The 17880-nt window shown below is 35.8% G+C and overlaps 1 protein-coding gene across 1 annotated transcript in view; it reads left to right on the plus strand.

Moving 5' to 3' along the window:
* cdh23 (cadherin-related 23) overlaps positions 1-17880 on the plus strand; it is a 233458-nt gene that overhangs the window by 142966 nt on the left and 72612 nt on the right. Inside the window, exons 13-15 of the mRNA XM_079854508.1 lie at positions 1765-1923; positions 15907-15971; positions 17139-17376. Of these exons, the coding sequence (XP_079710634.1) occupies positions 1765-1923; positions 15907-15971; positions 17139-17376 (462 nt within the window). The remainder of the gene's footprint in view (positions 1-1764; positions 1924-15906; positions 15972-17138; positions 17377-17880) is intronic.

Here is a 17880-nt window from a genome sequence, read left to right on the forward strand (position 1 = left end):
CCAGAATGGAATCAGGTGGAAACGTATAATATTAAAGAGACATTTTTATTCTTATTTTATTTTTTGGCTTTGGAATTACATTCACTGTTGAATTATTCACAATAAGATCAGGAATTTGCATGGACATGCATGTGGTCAATTTTGATATTATGTTAATTTTTAAAGGACGTGTGTCCAAATCAGTTCTTGGATTCAGGGAGCTTCTTCATCTTTGCCTGGAGAATTGAATATGAGATGCAGACAACATTACACATCAAATGAACAACAGTAAAGCTACATATTTAAACATGTAGAATACACTGAGACTAGATGACCATAGTGTTTTCAAGGAAATAAACACAGAGATTTAGACTGAGGAAAATGAAACACAAATCGATTATTGGCAGTGCTGTCATGCTGCTGGAGTTCAGCTGTGTTTTTACAGTTGATTTAGTTTAAATGACTGGAGCTGCTCCCTACAGCGATGGACTTACTAGCTGAACTGATAAATGACTGCAATCTGCACCGGCACAAAACACACTCCGAAACGTGCAGGAGATTCCTTCAAACAGGCACTAACTCAACCAGTTTGTAGCCTTGTTTCTTGCAAACATGTTCTAATTCATCTAAAATTCACACTAATAAGACATTTGGAAACTGAATAAATGGACTTTTTAAGAGAGTATTACTTGGGTGAATGTTTTTTTTCTCTTTCACTATCTTTCATAACTTGAAATAAATTAAAATAATTAGAAAAAATAGCTTTAACCAATAAAAATCATGGCCTTCATTTGAGAAATGTATCATATACTGTAACAGATTAATTGTATTGAGAATACTGTACATGCATGTTGTTTTCAAATGCATTGTGACACAACAGCAAAAAAAGTATGCTCATTCGCAGACATCATAGACATGTCAGCACGTCATCATAGAGATATAAAAGTCTCATAAAAGTGATACAAAACAGACACTTTAAAGCAACACTAAGGAACATTTTTTACCTTAAAATAATGTTTCCAAAATCGTATCAGTGGTTCATCAAGTCGTAACAGGGTGAAAGGCACTTCTGGATTCGCTTTGCAGCCCTATATCTGCTATAACCACACTGTGCAAGTTTGCCAAACCGGGTCGCGTTTCTGTAGTTTGAATGAGACATAAGAAAACTACAAATTTGACTTGCTTTACATCAAGCGTTACAATAGTCATTATTTCGTTTTTCTTCGTTTCTGATGTCGCAATACATCATACTTTCATGAAATCATGCAACATACTCTACCTCGTCTGTGGACATTGTTCATTCCAAAGCCTGTGCTAGATAAACAGCGAGCGTGTGTGCGACGGTAGGCTGCGAAATTATTTACAACAGCGGTAATGGACAATTCCGCTTCCAACCTGTAGGGCGACCGAAGAGGAAAAGTTTCTTAGTGTTGCTTTAATTTAAAATGTTGGTTTTGTTCCAAAATCTAGTGAGCTGTCTTGCTGTTTAGTGCCTAGGCTGCTGTCTTCAAAGGGAGCGTTCTAACCTCATGACTGATTTGAAACTCGACATTGGCAACAATAATATTGTCGATGCAGTGCATAGAACTCACAAATACTATGTAAAATAGTTCATTCAATATTTTTTTATTGATACTTTTCAGTACTTAATGAAATATGTTTTTTTTTTTTTTTTTCATCTTGGATGATGCTTTAAAATGCTTCCTCTCTAGTTTTTGGTGTTCTTTTATGTGATGTTGTTGATGCTGATGGTGGCTGTGGTTTCATTGCCACTCTTTTCTCCAGCTGTATGCCAACGAGTCTCTGTCGGAACATGTGGGGTTTGCTCGGGTCTTCATCGACCTCATCAATGAGAACGACAACAGGCCGATCTTCAGCCAGGCTCTTTACAACATCAGTTTACTTGAGAGCACCGCTCCTGGAACATCTCTACTGCAAATAAAGGTGAACACACACACCAATCGCTTTCTCCAGCACTGTGTCTGAAATCTTGTACTGTCTGAGTAAGTACTACATTTGAATTTGGATTTTAAAAAGTTACACTCTATAGTAGGAATGTATGTAGTATGAATGAAAATACAAACTACATCCGCCATGTTGTTACTGTCAAGTGACCTCTTGTGTATGCACACTTCAGAATCTCACCGGAAGTAGTAGGTCAAGTGTTTTTCGAATACTACGTATTTGGACATACTGCTCTTTTGCCGTACTCTTTTTCGTAAAAAGACTGCTTTTTAATATGATGTTCTGCGTGTCTCTGTGTGAATTAGTGCCATGGATTCATCTACTTCGCATACTCAAGCATGCGTTTTCAGCATCTGCCGTCTCACTATTTGAGGACATGAAAACATGAAATTCATCACCAGGGCTGCTCAGAGAGTCACTTCACTTCACAAAAAAAAAAAAAAAAACACTATTGTCATATCATATACACCCTCTGTGTCTCCCATAGCAACAACATGATTATACATTAGGATGTTAGGATTCTCATCTAACTCTTTGACATCCACAAGATTCCTCTCCCTTTCACGGCGTCACGTCATTCATTTGATTTCAGCACACAGACTGTTTCCAGAGCGCTGAAGGTCATCCTACACTAGGAGTATAAATCACTGTGAACAACCACATGCAGCTCATAAATTCAGCCTATTATCACTCTCCCTCTGTCACTCTCACTCATGGACGCTATGGAGATCAATACTGATCGATACGCAGTCCAGGCTCTGGATTCAGGTGCTGGACTGGTGTCTGTGCTGGCTAGTCCTAATCATAAAAACTCATTCTAGTTCAGAGCTTCTGCATTGTGAGGAGGCAGTCCAAGAGTTTAGATGCATAGAAAAAATCATGAAAAATCCAGAAATCATGGTGCCATTTGTTGGAAAAGCCACTTTGAACTTTTAAACAAAACTTTTCTGTTTAATATTAAAGGGGTCATATTATGAAGAGTCAAGTTTTCCTTGATCTTTTGTGATCAAAGAGCGTGTACTATGAAAACACTCCGTAACTTTCAGAACTTCCTCTGCAGTCCAAAAGATGCATTTATTGAAAACAAACATATTCATTGGCAAATAAATAGTCAGAAATTTGACCTGTGATTAGGATGGATTTGCAAGATAATTTATTCATAAAAAATGCAGGTATTATTACCTCATTGCCAACACTAGAAAAGGCTGGTTGACTTTTCTATACCTCTGATCATTTTAGTTGGACTTTAGATGTTTATAAGTGGAACATTATAAGTGGACTTCAATAGGAAAAAAAGAGAATGACCCCTTTTAAAATGGCCAAAATGATTTAAAAAAAAAAAATTTTTTTAAAGGGATACTCCACTTTAAAATGAAAATTCTGTCATCATATACTCACCCTCATGTTGTTTCAAACCTGTATGAATTTCTTTCTTCTGCTGAACAGAAAGGAAGATATTTAGAAGAATGTCAGTAACCAGACAGTTTCTGGTACCATTGACTTCCATAGTAGGAAAAAAATATATACTATGGAAGTCAATGGTACCAGAAACTGTCTGGTTACTGACATTCTTCTAAATATCTTCCTTTCTGTTCAGCAGAAGAAAGAAATTCATACAGGTTTGAAACAACATGAGGGTGAGTATATGATGACAGAATTTTCATTTTAAAGTGGAGTATCCCTTTAATCAATAAAATGCAAGACAGACATAATTTGCATGTAACCAGCTTAAAGGTAGGTACGGTAGTTTCATAAAAGGGTCAGAGAATGTGAAACATGTAAATTATGACTGTTTTGAGATACTTTGACTCACATTATAATACGGTTCAGAAAAAAATAATATGATAAATTGCATGTCTCTTTTACACATCTATTTTATGTGTATGGTGTTCAAGACACACTTTTAACTCAAAATCGGAATAAAGAATTTATCCTCAATAAATTGCATTTTTGTTACTGACCCCAAAGGTTTGTATGTAATGGCATCTCTAGCTCTTGTTCTCTCTCCATCTCTGATGAGGCAATCGTGTGTGGCAGTCTTTTATGTCGATAAATGCTGTCTGCTCTTTGTCACTGGTTCCCTCATGACATGTAACGGCCTGTAAAGTCAATAGAGTAGTAACTTTACCCAAAATGCCCTGAGGAGTAGCTGAAACACAGCTATGTGGCAGCAGCCTTATGATTACTCACTGTTCTATCTTTTTCTCTGTTTTCTTTTCTCTTTTTTGTAATATCTCGATTCTCTCTTTTCCTTACCAACCATCGCTTTCAAACAGCTGCTATAAAGCGCTTTAAACAGTTGGTTGATGCTTGTGTTCTTAGATTCTTCACCTAAACCTTTAACACTTTCCCATTGCAGTGTTGCAGTCATTGTTATTTCCTTAAGGAATTGCAGATGTAGTTGTGTCTGTACCTTTTATTTTCTCTCTGAGGCTCTGTGTGTGTTAAACAGATGTCTGGACTGCTGCTAATGTGCTGCTGCTAACTCACTTGAGCAGTTTAGAAAAAGAAAACACACACACACACACACACACACATACACTCACACACATCCATATGTTCCAACATACATTTACATAACTGTCAGATACCTGTCAGCTCTGACTCATCATGATGGATGCTCATTTTTTTCTCAATTAATTTGTTTAAACTATAATTTCATTTTAAGTTGCACTCAGTACATGTTGCTTGTTGTTTAGCTAACCATTATAGATAGATAGATAGATAATAGATAGATAGATAGAGTCATAAAAACTCTAGAGGGTGCAGTCCTTTACATGCAATTTGCAAGCAATAACATAATTACCACATGATAGAAGCTGATAGCACAAACTGCATGAAGCCTCTGCTGATCTTGCAGCAAATGAGATTGCTTGCTCAACATTTAAATGGCCTGGTTGTTTGTCTGCTGTAAACTAGTCCTGCAGTGCACTTTCAACCTTCCACCTCCCCAGCTCCACCTGCCTAGTTCGGCTATGGGATTATGTATGTCTATTTATGCAGCAGCAGCATATCTTACATGCTCACAGCGTGTCTGTTTATCTATTTGCAGTAGCAAGTCCATACTTGCTTTGCAGCAGCAGCGTAGCAGATCAAGTCCGCCAGTACCAAATACATTAACATTGCCATATTCAATGCCATATTCATGTCGTTCAACCCCTATATATTTCTTTTTATTTCAAGAAAACTTTCAGACGCACATTAAGCCAAGTGCTGGAGCAGATCACTCTGTCAGAGCTGATTGTTCTTTAAATGCTGTTTTTGGTCTTTCTTTCAACTTAATCTGTGCCCGGGAACCCAGCCCAAAGAGCTTAGACTCTGAGTATCTGGATTGTGAGCTATCAGTGTGTTTGGAAGACCACTTGAGACACTTTCTCCCTTAAAAGAAGAGCTCACAAACCCAAAGGCCATATCACTCCACAATTCATTCATCTCTATGCCACTAATGCCACCAAACAGAATTAAATTGAAAATGAAATGGCCCAAATGCTATATCATTGGAAATATGTAAGGGCCGTTGGGGTCCTCCCTTGAAATTGGGCCTATATCAACTATCAGTTAAGGATTATTTACTAAGTACAAACGAACAATGTTAATTTAAAATAAATAAATAAATAATAATAGCCTATTAAGTGAATAATTTAACATCATTACATTCCTTTTTTAAATGAAATATTTGGACATTTAACACTTAATTTAACACATTAAAGAGGACTGTGGTCAGTGCAAATGTGTGTATAATCTAAGCTATCAGGCTAATTTGGGTATCTGTATGCTATTCTAGGACATAAGCTAACTAATACAGATAGCAATGGCCATTATAATGTAGTTTAAACAGCATTTACCGTAACATGATTTTGTAGGAATTGTAATCAGGCGCTAAAGAGAGTACATATTAAAAGCCAATGGGATCACTTGGGGGTCTGTGAAAATGATCAAGATTTCTTGTGCCAAAATTTTTTTTTTCATGATCACTTTCTTTTAGAATTACCTTTACCTTTAAGACATCTTATGTAAATGACCACTGTTATGCTAAACTTTTCACATCTGAAATGAGAAACACGTAGTTCAGGTTTGCGGTCGGGTTTACTCTTTCCTAATGCTGGGATTCTTTGGAAAGATATGCAGAGCCGTAGGTACTACACAGAGCACCTTTTAACCCCTTTATTTCAAAAGAGCAAGAAAAGCCTTTTTTCTTCAATTTTTCAATGACACGGCCCCTTTAGCACTATTCCAGACTATATCACACCATAAATACAGCCTCATTAACCCTTAACGATCACTTATTACCCGTTCATATTATCTTTTTAACATGGTCATAAAAGCTCTATTATTTCATTAAGTGAGTTTAGTGCTGTGATCCTGCAAGCACGGGCCCGTAAAATCAGCAGCAGACTCATGGCTCAGTAGCATGGCCTTTCACGGTGCGCCATTACTGCACGAGCTGTTAAAGCAGGGGATCCAACACATTCACTGTGAAAAATAGTGAGTAAGCAGTCGTTTACCTGGTGGTGTTTCCCCAGCTGTATCCCTACAAGCCCCATCTTTACAGCATTGCGAACGTAGCTCTACTTGTGTGGTTTTCAAATTGGGCACTTGATTGGTCACATGATGCTGACAGAAACGCTCTAGTTGTGAACAATTTAAAAAATAATCCAGTTGAATATATTTTAAAATGTAATTTATTCCTGTGATGATGGTAAAGCTGAATTTTCAGCATCATTACTTCAGTCCTCAGTGTCACGTGACATGACAAGTGTTGATTTTGGACCCTGTTTTAGAATGAGTCATTTGTTCTGTCCACTTTATAGTTTATAGTACACTTTATAGTATACATTCATGTATGCTTTATTTGATTAGCAAATTAAAGATTTCAAATTTGTAAAGTAGGTGTAAACAATTTGTATTAAAATGAACAAAGTATATAGTTTATAAGTCAGAAATTCTATAGTACTGAGAGAAATATTTTCACACAATGTATATCACTGACCAGATGCCACTTGGTTTGATATTCAGTATTCATACATGAAGTGTGATTTTAGTGTTTTTGGGGTCATTGTTGTTTAAATATCTAATGTGCAGATTGTTCAAAGCAGAAATAAACAGGAAAATAACAATAAATTGTGCAAACATCATCAAATATGAGACAAATTCTGCTGTAAAGGTTCTCATATGTCATGTGTTCAGCTCAATTCAGTTAGTGTTGATTCAGTTCAGTTCAATAACTGTCATAGTCTAACTCAATTCAGTTCAAATTTGTCAAAAGTTTCGGTGCAGTCAAATACAGAATTACTGATTATTAAGTATGTTTTAACCCCTAACTAAGCAAGCTAAATGACAGAAATGGAGGAAACACCTCCATTTGAACAAACATGATATGATTTATTCCTGGCTGCATCACAAGTCAGATTGTGGATTGATATCTTTTACATGTTTTCTTTTTTCTACATAATCTTAGTGGTTTTATTTATTCCATGGGAAGATTTTTTTTTTGAGAACAACTCTCTCTAAATCTATTTGTTATTTTCAAAAAGGCATTTTTTGCAGTGTAACACAAAGTTGTGCATCACAAACCCCCATATACACATAACCTATTGTGTGTTTGATAAGGCATTCATACACACTCAGAGACATTGTTTAATATTTATCAGTGATGGCAGTGGTTATCATTATAAATATTTATAGTGATTTAGTTTGTATGTGTCTCATGAGATGAGGGCAGCTCATATCTGCTAAATTGCTTCTTTGTTTTCAGTGTGTCTTTTGACTATGGTTTGTTTGTCTCTCTCCATATCCTATTTATTATTTTCACTTGCATTTATACACTCTCTTTTCCTTCAGCCATTATAGCACTAATGGATTTATGTCCCTTTGAGTGTGTGTGTGTGTGTGTGTGTGTGTGTGTGTGTGTGTGTGTGTTCATGGTTTGTATCTGTGGTTGTCTGTGTGTGTGCGCGTGCGTGCGTGTGTGTGTGTGTGTGTGTGTGTGTGTGTGTAGGTTTAGGAGTAGGGGATAGATTATACAGTTTGTACAGTTAATTAAGAAGAGGAGAGGATAGTAGACATAAGTGGTCATATTTCTTTATCTGGGTTTCTGTTCTCAATTTTTCTCTCATCATTCTTTGCATATAGTCTTCTTAATTTTTCCCCCTTTAATCATAAAGAGCAAGGAGGACAGTCGCTGATGATGATCTGTCTATAAAGTATAGCTGCTGGCTATATTCAAACCTCATATACTCATATTGCCAGATCTCTCTCTCTCTCTTCCTCTGTCTATTCTGATATAATTTGGCTGTGTTGTTCTTGTCACACTCATTTTAATCCCTCTTTTATTGTTGTTGTTGTGGCCAAATGTGAACGGAAAGCTGATCTCTCTCTCTCTCTCTCTCAGTCCACAGCACATCTCTTCTTTCTCCTCCCTTTCTTCCTCTCTCTTTAAATCACTCTTTTACTCATTTTCTTATCACGGTCCTCCAGTTCGTTAAGACGTTCATCGTGCGCGTGTGTGTGTGTTTATTTAATTGCTGTAATAGGTTTATTCAGTAAACAGTTGATAAGACTCAGACATCGCCCTGAGGCAGCACTTGTCTTTCCTGTTGTGTGATGTTTTTTGCATGAATTATTATTATTTTTTTATTATAAAATTAAAAAAAATAATACAATTATATATAATTATGTACAAAAATGCTAAGTTTTTATTCATATTTCCTGGATAGCATAAGTGCAAGTATGATATTGATTTTATACAACAGTTCAAATAAGAAATTAGTGTGTTATTTTTAGATTATTTTTAGAATATTGTGTTATATTTTAGATTGCTTTTGCTGTGAAAATATTACCTATAAAGCCAGAGCAACTATTGTGCGTTTCCAAGTTTATGTGTAATAAATTCTGCGGAATCAAATTAAAAATGTTTTTTAAGTTTTTCTTAAAGCTACTTTTTGTAATGTCTATTTGATGCTTTTCTCATTTAACACAATAATGACTTTAAATTGTCTTTTGAGGATAATTTCTCAGCCAATTTTTTATTAATCAGTTATTAATATTTCATTGGATTTCTGAAATTTTCTCCACACAATTTGGCATGTTTCATTGTGATATCACACATAAAAAAAATGGACTCCAAGCACAATTACGCAAATTTAAAACCATGGAACAGATATTTAATAATATTTGAATAAAGGGTGAAGGGTCAGTTTTCCTACACCAGTCATCACTTTTGACCACTACTGTACAGTACAGTGAATTGGACATGTATGGGACTGGTTGTATTGTCATGGATAATACAGATTTATATGATTTTGCAAGTTTTGATTGGTTTAAATGCACGTGCATGTGTGAAAGAGATTGCTTATGGCATACAGTTGGCATTATATTACTGTGTATTTCTGATAGAGATGTTTAAGACAAAATGTTGTAAATGCCCTTTATGTTTAGTTCCGACACACTTGTAAATGCATTTTTCCAAGCTTTGTCAAATGAGGACATACCATAGAATTCTATTATTTTTAAAATAAATGTAATTCCACAGGCCATCTTACCTAAAAGAAAACTTTTAGCTGCTTTAGAATGAATTAAAAGATATTTCAAAACCGCTTTTTATTCATTATGAATCACCTTTCCTTTTGGACGTCCCCATAAGAATGTTTAGCCTGATTGTTACTTCTGGAGACATTTCTCTGCTAATCTCAGTAGATTAGCGAGGCCCTTAGGGTGTGTTGCGTGTGTGTTTTGGCAGATTGCTCCATTGGATTAATGTGTCACTAACAGCTTAGTCACAGATTCACCACCGAGACTAATACTCTCTCTCAAACACACTCCTCTGAGTGTCCTAATAAGTCGAATTGACTCGAAACATTTGAGGAAACTTATTCCATCAAATTAATTAAGTAGTTAATAGTATCTCTCAAAACTTGACATTAAGTTCACCTAATGTGTTTGTTTCTTCTTTTTTTTCAAAGATTGAACTGTATGGTTTATACAAAGTTAACAAATTTCCACTCAGTGTTTCTGCTCAATACATTTCAGTTGATTGTTTTTAAATCATTGACTCTAAATTAACATAATAACATGATCTAAAATCTAATCATCATATCAATTATATTATAAAATAATGTAGTAATTTAAAATGATTTTTTTTTCTATTTTAGTGTATTTTAGAAAGTAATTTATTCCTGTGATGTCAAATCTGAATTTTCTGCATAATTACTCCAGTCTTCAGTGTCACATGATCCTTCAGAAATCATTTTAATATGCTGATTTACTGCTCAAGAAACATTTCTGATTATTATCAGTGTTGCAAACAGTTGTGCTGCTTCCAGAACTGAAATATTTATATTGTATTGAAATATTTTCTGTTGCGGTCATGGCTCAAACTGTTGTTGGGTGTTTGGTCTTAGTGAATGAAAAGAGACTTTTTGGTTGTGTTGATGGTCTCTTGTCTCATCTGTCACAGCTAGATCTCTATTGAGTGTTTTCTCCTCACCCTGGTGTCACTTCCGCTTTCATTCACTCTGAGATGGTGTCTGACATGTGTCAGTTAGAGAGAATCGTCTTTTCAGGGTTTGGCCAAAAACTATCAGGTGCACATTTAGGTCTTTCTTCAGGCTGGTACTCTGCTCTTTCACTGAAGTTTTAGTGTCTTTGTAAATCTGTTGGGTTGCTGTCTGGAATTTTAGGTGTGTGTGTCTTTGCCAGACTGAGCAGGAAGAAGGGATGGAGGAGAGAGAGAGAGAGAGAGAGAGAGAGAGAGAGATGCTATCACCTCTGCCGTCCTCTCTCCGCTCTGATCCCTGTCTATCTCACCTGACCTGCATTAAGTCTCCTGTCATGGTAGCGACTGTTGTCACACTAACACCTGAAGCCCAGCACTGTCATCACTGCACTTATGGGCCTGTCAATCACAAACACACAGAGAGAGAGAGAGAGACAGAGAGACAGAGAGAGACAGAGAGAATTGTGAGGGCATGAAGACACAAAAAAGGGGAGGATTTTGTTTGTGCAAAAGGGCATGAAGGAGCAATAGAGAGAACAATAGAGAGAGAAATATAGATTCTTTCATTTATTTTTTCTTTATTTTTTTGTTTGCTGGTTTGTTCAGTTGTTTATTTGCTCTTTTTGTTTATTTTGTTCATTTATCCTGAACTTTGTAATTTTTTCATAAGTTTATTTCTTCTATCTCTTTTTTCCTTTGTTCTTTTCTTTTTTCTTTTCCATTTATTCCATTTCATTGAGTCTGTTTTTTGTTTCTTTGTGAAAAAGTAAAACAAGGCTATAGAGAAGACGAAAGAAAGACTAAGTCTTTGATCTGTTTGTTCTTTATTTCTAGTTTTTGTTTGTTTGTTTGTTTGTTTTCTCTTTCCTTGTTTGTTCCTTTTATTAATTTTGTTCTTTAATTTTTTGTTCTTACCTTAGAAATAATTATTTTGTTAATTTGTTTGTTCATTCTCTGTTTGTTCTTTTTGTCTCTGTTTTGTTTGTTAAATTTATTTTGTTCGCTTTTTTGTTTGTTTGTGGAAAAGTTTGTGGTAGACTATAGAGTCTTTCATTTGTTCTTTCCATCTTTTGTTTGTTGATGTTAATGGTCTGTTTTTGTCCTTTTACATTGTTTATGTACGTCTGTTTGTTTGATCTTTTTCTTTTCTTTCTTTAGTTTATTTGTTCATTTGTTCTTTTTTTATTGTTGTTTTTTATTATTTGTTTTATTTCGGTTGTTCTTTCTATTCATTTTGTTTTGTTTGGTTAATTTTTTCTTTTATTTGCTTGTTTGTTTGTTTCTTCTCTTCACAGTGATTGACTGAATCTATTCACAGGTTTACAGTGCGCTCATTGGCTATTTATTTGGTTATTACGATGAGAGAAGTGAACGTTGCGGTCCATGCCACAGTGAAACTGGCAGTATTTTTTTTTAACGAACTCTTTTGGCCGGTTGTCTGAATACATTGTAGCCAACACACACACACACACACACACAAAACACACACAGAGGGTGAGGTCATCACCAGGGCACGTTTGAATCATGGATTCTAATAGTGGCACTGACAGCAGCACACACTCACACAACTCCATGACCCTGTACACCAGCAGCAGCGCCAGTCAACTGAAACCACATTACCAGCGCCCAGCCGTGATGCATCAGAGAGAGCTCACGAGAGAGAGAAATTAAACAACAAGTTCTTACATCATACCCTTACTTTGACATTAACATCAGCACAAAAAAATTAAGCATAGCTGTTAAAGAACATCGGATTTGACATTCCATTTCAATGAGAATCAGCCAAAAATAATTTAATCAGGAACAGAGTCCATCACACTGTTCTGGCATGAGCTCTAGGATTCACACACATCAAAAAGGATTTTTTGAAATGCGACAAACACCAAATATAGACTTTGCAGGCAGACTCCTGCAAGAATAACCCATGAATGTAGCATAAAACACTATAAAAAAGCTGAAGACCAGACTTAAGGCTATACTTTTTTTTTTTTTTAGAATCCTGGAACCCTGAATACAGTTATTTCAGATTATTATTGAAATGCAGGTAGAAAATTAAACAGAAATGACCAAATAGAAGAGCTAATTGGAATGAAGTCAGACCTTGATCCTTGATAAAATGGTTCTTGTTCTGGATGCGGATTGGTCAATTTCAGCCATGCTAAATCTAAATCTGGCTATACACAATTTGTGTGTTTCATACTATTTAGTTTTTTTCTTAATGACTTTTTAAACTGTAGGGGGCCTTTGCTATCACAGAACCTTGCAATATTACATGCTTAATTCAGCAAGCAGCATCTGGTCATCATTTAATTTCGATAATAAAACATGATTTAAAAAAAAGATATTTTATATATATGTAAAATATCATTTGGGTGTCAGTTCAAACATTTTTTGGCACTATAAAAGTACTTTTATAAATGTATCTATTAAATAAATTCATTGATTTATGACAGAAAATGGAAGGTAAAATCGAGTGTTGGTTAGGGGTATTTTTAAGGTTTCAGGCTGCTACAATGAGCGTTTTATAGGAAGAACGAGTTGTTGGAAGTTTGCAAGGCTCATATAAAATAAAGATATTGAAAGTTTCTGTTTGAGACTTAAGACCCCCGATATACTTCGAGCGAAATCAAAGAACGAACTGGTGTGACGTCATTTCGAACAAAATCCGGCCAAAGCGGAATTAGTTTTGCGTTTGTTTTCAGGAGTTCGAAACAGCTTGCTCTGACTGGTAAACACTCATTGGTCCATGACAATTACATAATAGGTAGGTGTGGCTCTGAGGCTCCACCTTCTTTGACGTGGACGTCTATTCCGGTTCCTTTCTTCTGTTCAGTCCATCGAGGTCGGACATCCGCAAGTAAAACCGTGAGCTGCTTTATGGTAGAAAATGCAGTTGTCATTCTTATCGAAGAGACACTAACATTATTTTTTCATGTTTTATGCTGTAAAGCTGCTTGTTTTTAAACATTTAAACAATCTACTGTATAAAGTTCTATATAAATAAATGTGACTTTACTTTACTGGAGTGCAAACATGCACATTGCTTTGATCAGATGCTTTCTAAACTACTGTTTTCCCATCGCTTTAGTTGTGTGTTTATGTTGTTATTGAGAGAAAAGTGCACAGCACATATTTACATATTCATCTAAACGCCGCTCTCAGCATCATGGGTGACGTCAGGATATTCGCTAACGGTATCCTGCTGCTCACATATTTCGAGGTAATATTCACATATTTGGGGTAAAAATAACTTCTTTTTACCCCAAGGCGAAGAACGAAAAAGAACTTTGCCGTGAGTATATCAGGGCCTTTACTAGCAAGTAAACAAGATATCCTCATAAACATATTTTTATATTCAGATGGCTGGATATTACACTTATTTTCCCCTAATGTGTCTAATGATGTTTGTATAACCTGGGCTCCTTGATTCAAATGTTTAAAAGGTCAGGTAAGGAAACTAACTATGGTTGGTTACTTTAAAGTCCCCATGAAATCAAAATTGACCCTATTTCCTTTGTTAGCGCATATTACTAGTCTTGTGGTGAACAATTAATCCGTGCAAGTAAATATATAAAAAAAAAATTTTTTTACCATGGTAATCTTTAATCAAAATCTGAAAAGTTTCTTCCAGTCTGGAATTTTTCTGATGACGTAGGTTTGACGGCTTGGTTTGAAAACGCTTAACCACTCCCCTCAAACCGTTAGTCTGCTATGAGTGAGAGATGGAGAGGAGGAGCGCTAGAGTAAAACCCTGCCCTCTGTTCAATATTCCGTTTCACTTGGAAATACGTCATAACACTGGAGAAAAGTCGTTTGCAACTTCCGGTTCACGGGGACTTTAAATGTCATCAGATGGTCTCTTCCCATCTAAGTGGCTGGTTTTTGGCAGGATCAAGCTGCAAATTGGACGAGGCATTGTATATTGGCAAAGTCTGGCTATTGAGAATGCGACCGTGTATGTGTATAATTACAGCAAATAGCTGCGGAAACGTCTACAGATCAGATTCAGCCCACCAAATCAAGCCCCAATAACAAATGTGCTGCTGATAGACACCTCCACATCTGCTTTGATGGATTACCAGTTCCAAAAAAGAGAACAAGATCAGGATCTAACAGATGTTACACGTGGCATTTGTGTGTGTGTTTGAAAAGCGTCACTTGTCATATTCTATTTCTCTTTCACACACATACGCAGCTGCACTGTTGTTTCTGTGGTAACTTATTTTTTCACCCATTTGTATTAATTTGCATAAAGATACAAGCCAGGTTTGAATCTGTTTGCCTTCAGCACTGAATAACTTTATTTCTACAAGCACACACACATTTTACGTGTCTGTACGCTATCTACTTCACTGGGATTGCTGTAAATATTCCTGTGCTGTATGTATTTGTCAAATGCATTATCATTTTGGGGCATTTTTGTGATGTTGACTAGATGCCAAATCCAGCATCTGTCACTGTGGTTTCTGGAAACACTTTGTCCCATTTTCAGGAGAAAAATTGAACATGTTTTTATTATGCACTATAGTTCTTGTTAGTACTTTTATTGTTTGTAATTCTGTTTATTTAGTACAGCAAGGCCACATTAAATTGATCAAAAGTGATAGTAAATACATTTATAATGTTACACAAACTTCTGGGAATCTTGGTTTCCACAAAAACTTTGGACAGCACAACTGTTTTCAACATTGATAATAATCAGAAATGTTTCTTGAGCAGCAAATCATCATATTAGAATGATTTCTCATCTCATCATGTGACACTGAAGACTGGAGTAATGATGCTGAAAATCCAGCTTTGCATCACAGGAATAAATTACATTTCAAAATATATTCAAATAGAAAATGGTTATTTAAATTGTAATAATATTACTGTTTTAATGTACTTTATTGTACTCCTGTCCATGCACTTAATGCGAGGAGCACTAATTATAGCATGCATAGTTGCTGTCTACGTAGAGCGCTCCAAATCAAGCAGACAGAAAGGCAGATCACTAGGTTTTTAAACAGCAGCAAAAATAACACTGAGTGAGAGTAGAGGTGTGGGTCAACATGTCAGTGAGACATGTCGGCACTCATCTTCACTTTCTTTTGCTTTAAAGCTTTGCTCTTTTATAAAGGTGGTTCTGGCCATTGAAGAGTGGAAGGTGAAGCAAAAGCTTGTGTTGTTTTAAGGTAGAGGACAGGGCGGCCGGTTCATGCCAGCCCATCTGGTGTGAGGAGAGTTCTTCCCCTTATGGTCCTTACTGAAGTGTGTGTGTGTGTGTGTGCGTGTGTGTGTGTGTGTGTCAGCGTTAATCGTGCAGAACAGTGTACTTTGTAGGGTAGGACAGGGGATGCTGACACCATCATCTCAATATTAAAACACTGAAACACACTCAACACAAACACACACATTCACATACAAAACGACCAAGAGTATGTGTCTTATTGATGTTCATTGCTCTCTGTTTGTGTGTCTCTCTGCAGGCCACGGATAATGACATTGGCACGTTCGGAGTGGTTCGGTATTACTTCAGCGATGAGCCAGACCAGTGAGATTATCATTCATTAACATACTGTGACCTTTCACACTGATACAGCGTCTTGTTTAATTCATTAATTTCCTCTGATTAATTTAATCCACATCTCTGTAGATTTGCATGCCTTTCTCTCCTTTTCCTATAGGCTGTTTTCTTCCATGGCTGTGCTTGGAATGGAATACTAGCATACTGTTTACTGCATATTATTTTCTTTAAAACATTATACATACACATATACATTTCAAACCATAGTAGGTTTATGCTACATTATCACATGACATCACTATATTACACACTTAATTTGACGAGCAACATAGACTTATCAGCAAATTTAGGAAATATATATATTTTTTAATCTATAAATAAAAAATGTAATTGTTATAATTTTATTAATTATATAATTATATAATATAATTATTTATTTATGTATTCATTTAATGTGTAAAATGTACTGTGTGTGTGTGTGTGTGTGTGTGGGGGGGGGGGGGTTAGTGAAGAAACTTAATTTACAATTGCATTGATTCAACACAAGTGAACTGCATTGTGGGAGAGTATTCAAAATACTGCATATTTTTTGCACATTATACTACAAATGTAAGGACATCTGGATATTCTGAGTTACAGACAATTTGCATACTGTGCTGTGTTGTTATTGTTTACTAAATCTATTAAAAATGATTTACACTAATTGAAATAAAGCTGAAAAAATACTGTAAATATTAGATTAAAAAAAAACTTTAACTTAAAAAACAAAAAAAATATATAAATGTTGCCTTGGTATCTAACTGAAATTAGTTTAAGTTAAGATTCTAAAAATACTAAAACTGAAATAAAAATAAATTAAAGTTAAATAGAAATATTTACCAAAAAAGAAAATGGCAAAAGCTCATAACAAAAGTACAATAATTTCAGTTAAAATTAAAGTTGAAAATATAAAAATAAAAGCTAATCAAAAATATTAATAAATCCTATCATAATATATATATTGTAAATAATACTAAAATAACACTTATACTGTGCAAAGTAACCTATACTTACTCTATACTGCTAGAGAATATGAGTAGAATGCCTTATGCTATTCTGAACATAGTTCTCATTTTCTGGTTAATTAATTTGTCTAAACCTCTCTTGCAACTATGAATGAACTAATGGAGACTCATTTCCATGTATTAACCCCAGGTTCTCAATGGATGCTGAGACGGGTTGGGTGACTCTGCGAGACCGGCTGGATTATGAGCTCATGAGGCGCTTTACTCTAACGATACTGGCCCGTGATGGAGGAGGGGAGGAGACTACGGGACGTCTCCGCATTAACGTGATGGATGTAAACGACAATGCGCCGATCTTCCAGAAGGAGGCGTATACAGGTTCGCTCATGGAGAACGAACAGGCTCCACAGCAGGTCGTCCGGGCCCGGGTGAGAAACATAATGTGGAGCTTAGAAAAACAGCAGGAAGAGAGACTAGAAAGAGGAAACGCTGTTCACAACACAAACAAAGTTTGTAAAACAAACTCTTTAGTGATAGAAACAGGGCGGGGTCTGATTTTATCCTTCATGTACTGATTGGATGATGAAAAGTGAATACTATGTACCTGAATAGATGGGAAGAGTTGTATTAGAAAGATTTGTTCTGATGTGAGCCCTGTTCTGATGTGTAATTGTGGGTCAGTCAGTCTGTTAGTGTTCAGTGTGTCTCTATTAGTGTTTAATTCCAGCTGTCTGCTCTAATCTGAGCTGTGATTGACAGTTTAACGGCAGATGTTGCACTTATCTGACCAGCAGGTGGCGATGTGTTTATGCATGTCTGCCAGTTCACGTTGTTTTTATAATCTTCTAACATCTTCAATACAGTAGTGGCCAAAAGTGATGTCTGGAAGGGGGTATTTACACAATGTTTGCTTTTAATGGCACTTTAACTAT

Source organism: Squalius cephalus (assembly GCF_949319135.1).
Source record: "Squalius cephalus genome assembly, chromosome: 21".
Classification (NCBI taxonomy): Eukaryota; Metazoa; Chordata; class Actinopteri; order Cypriniformes; family Leuciscidae; genus Squalius; species Squalius cephalus.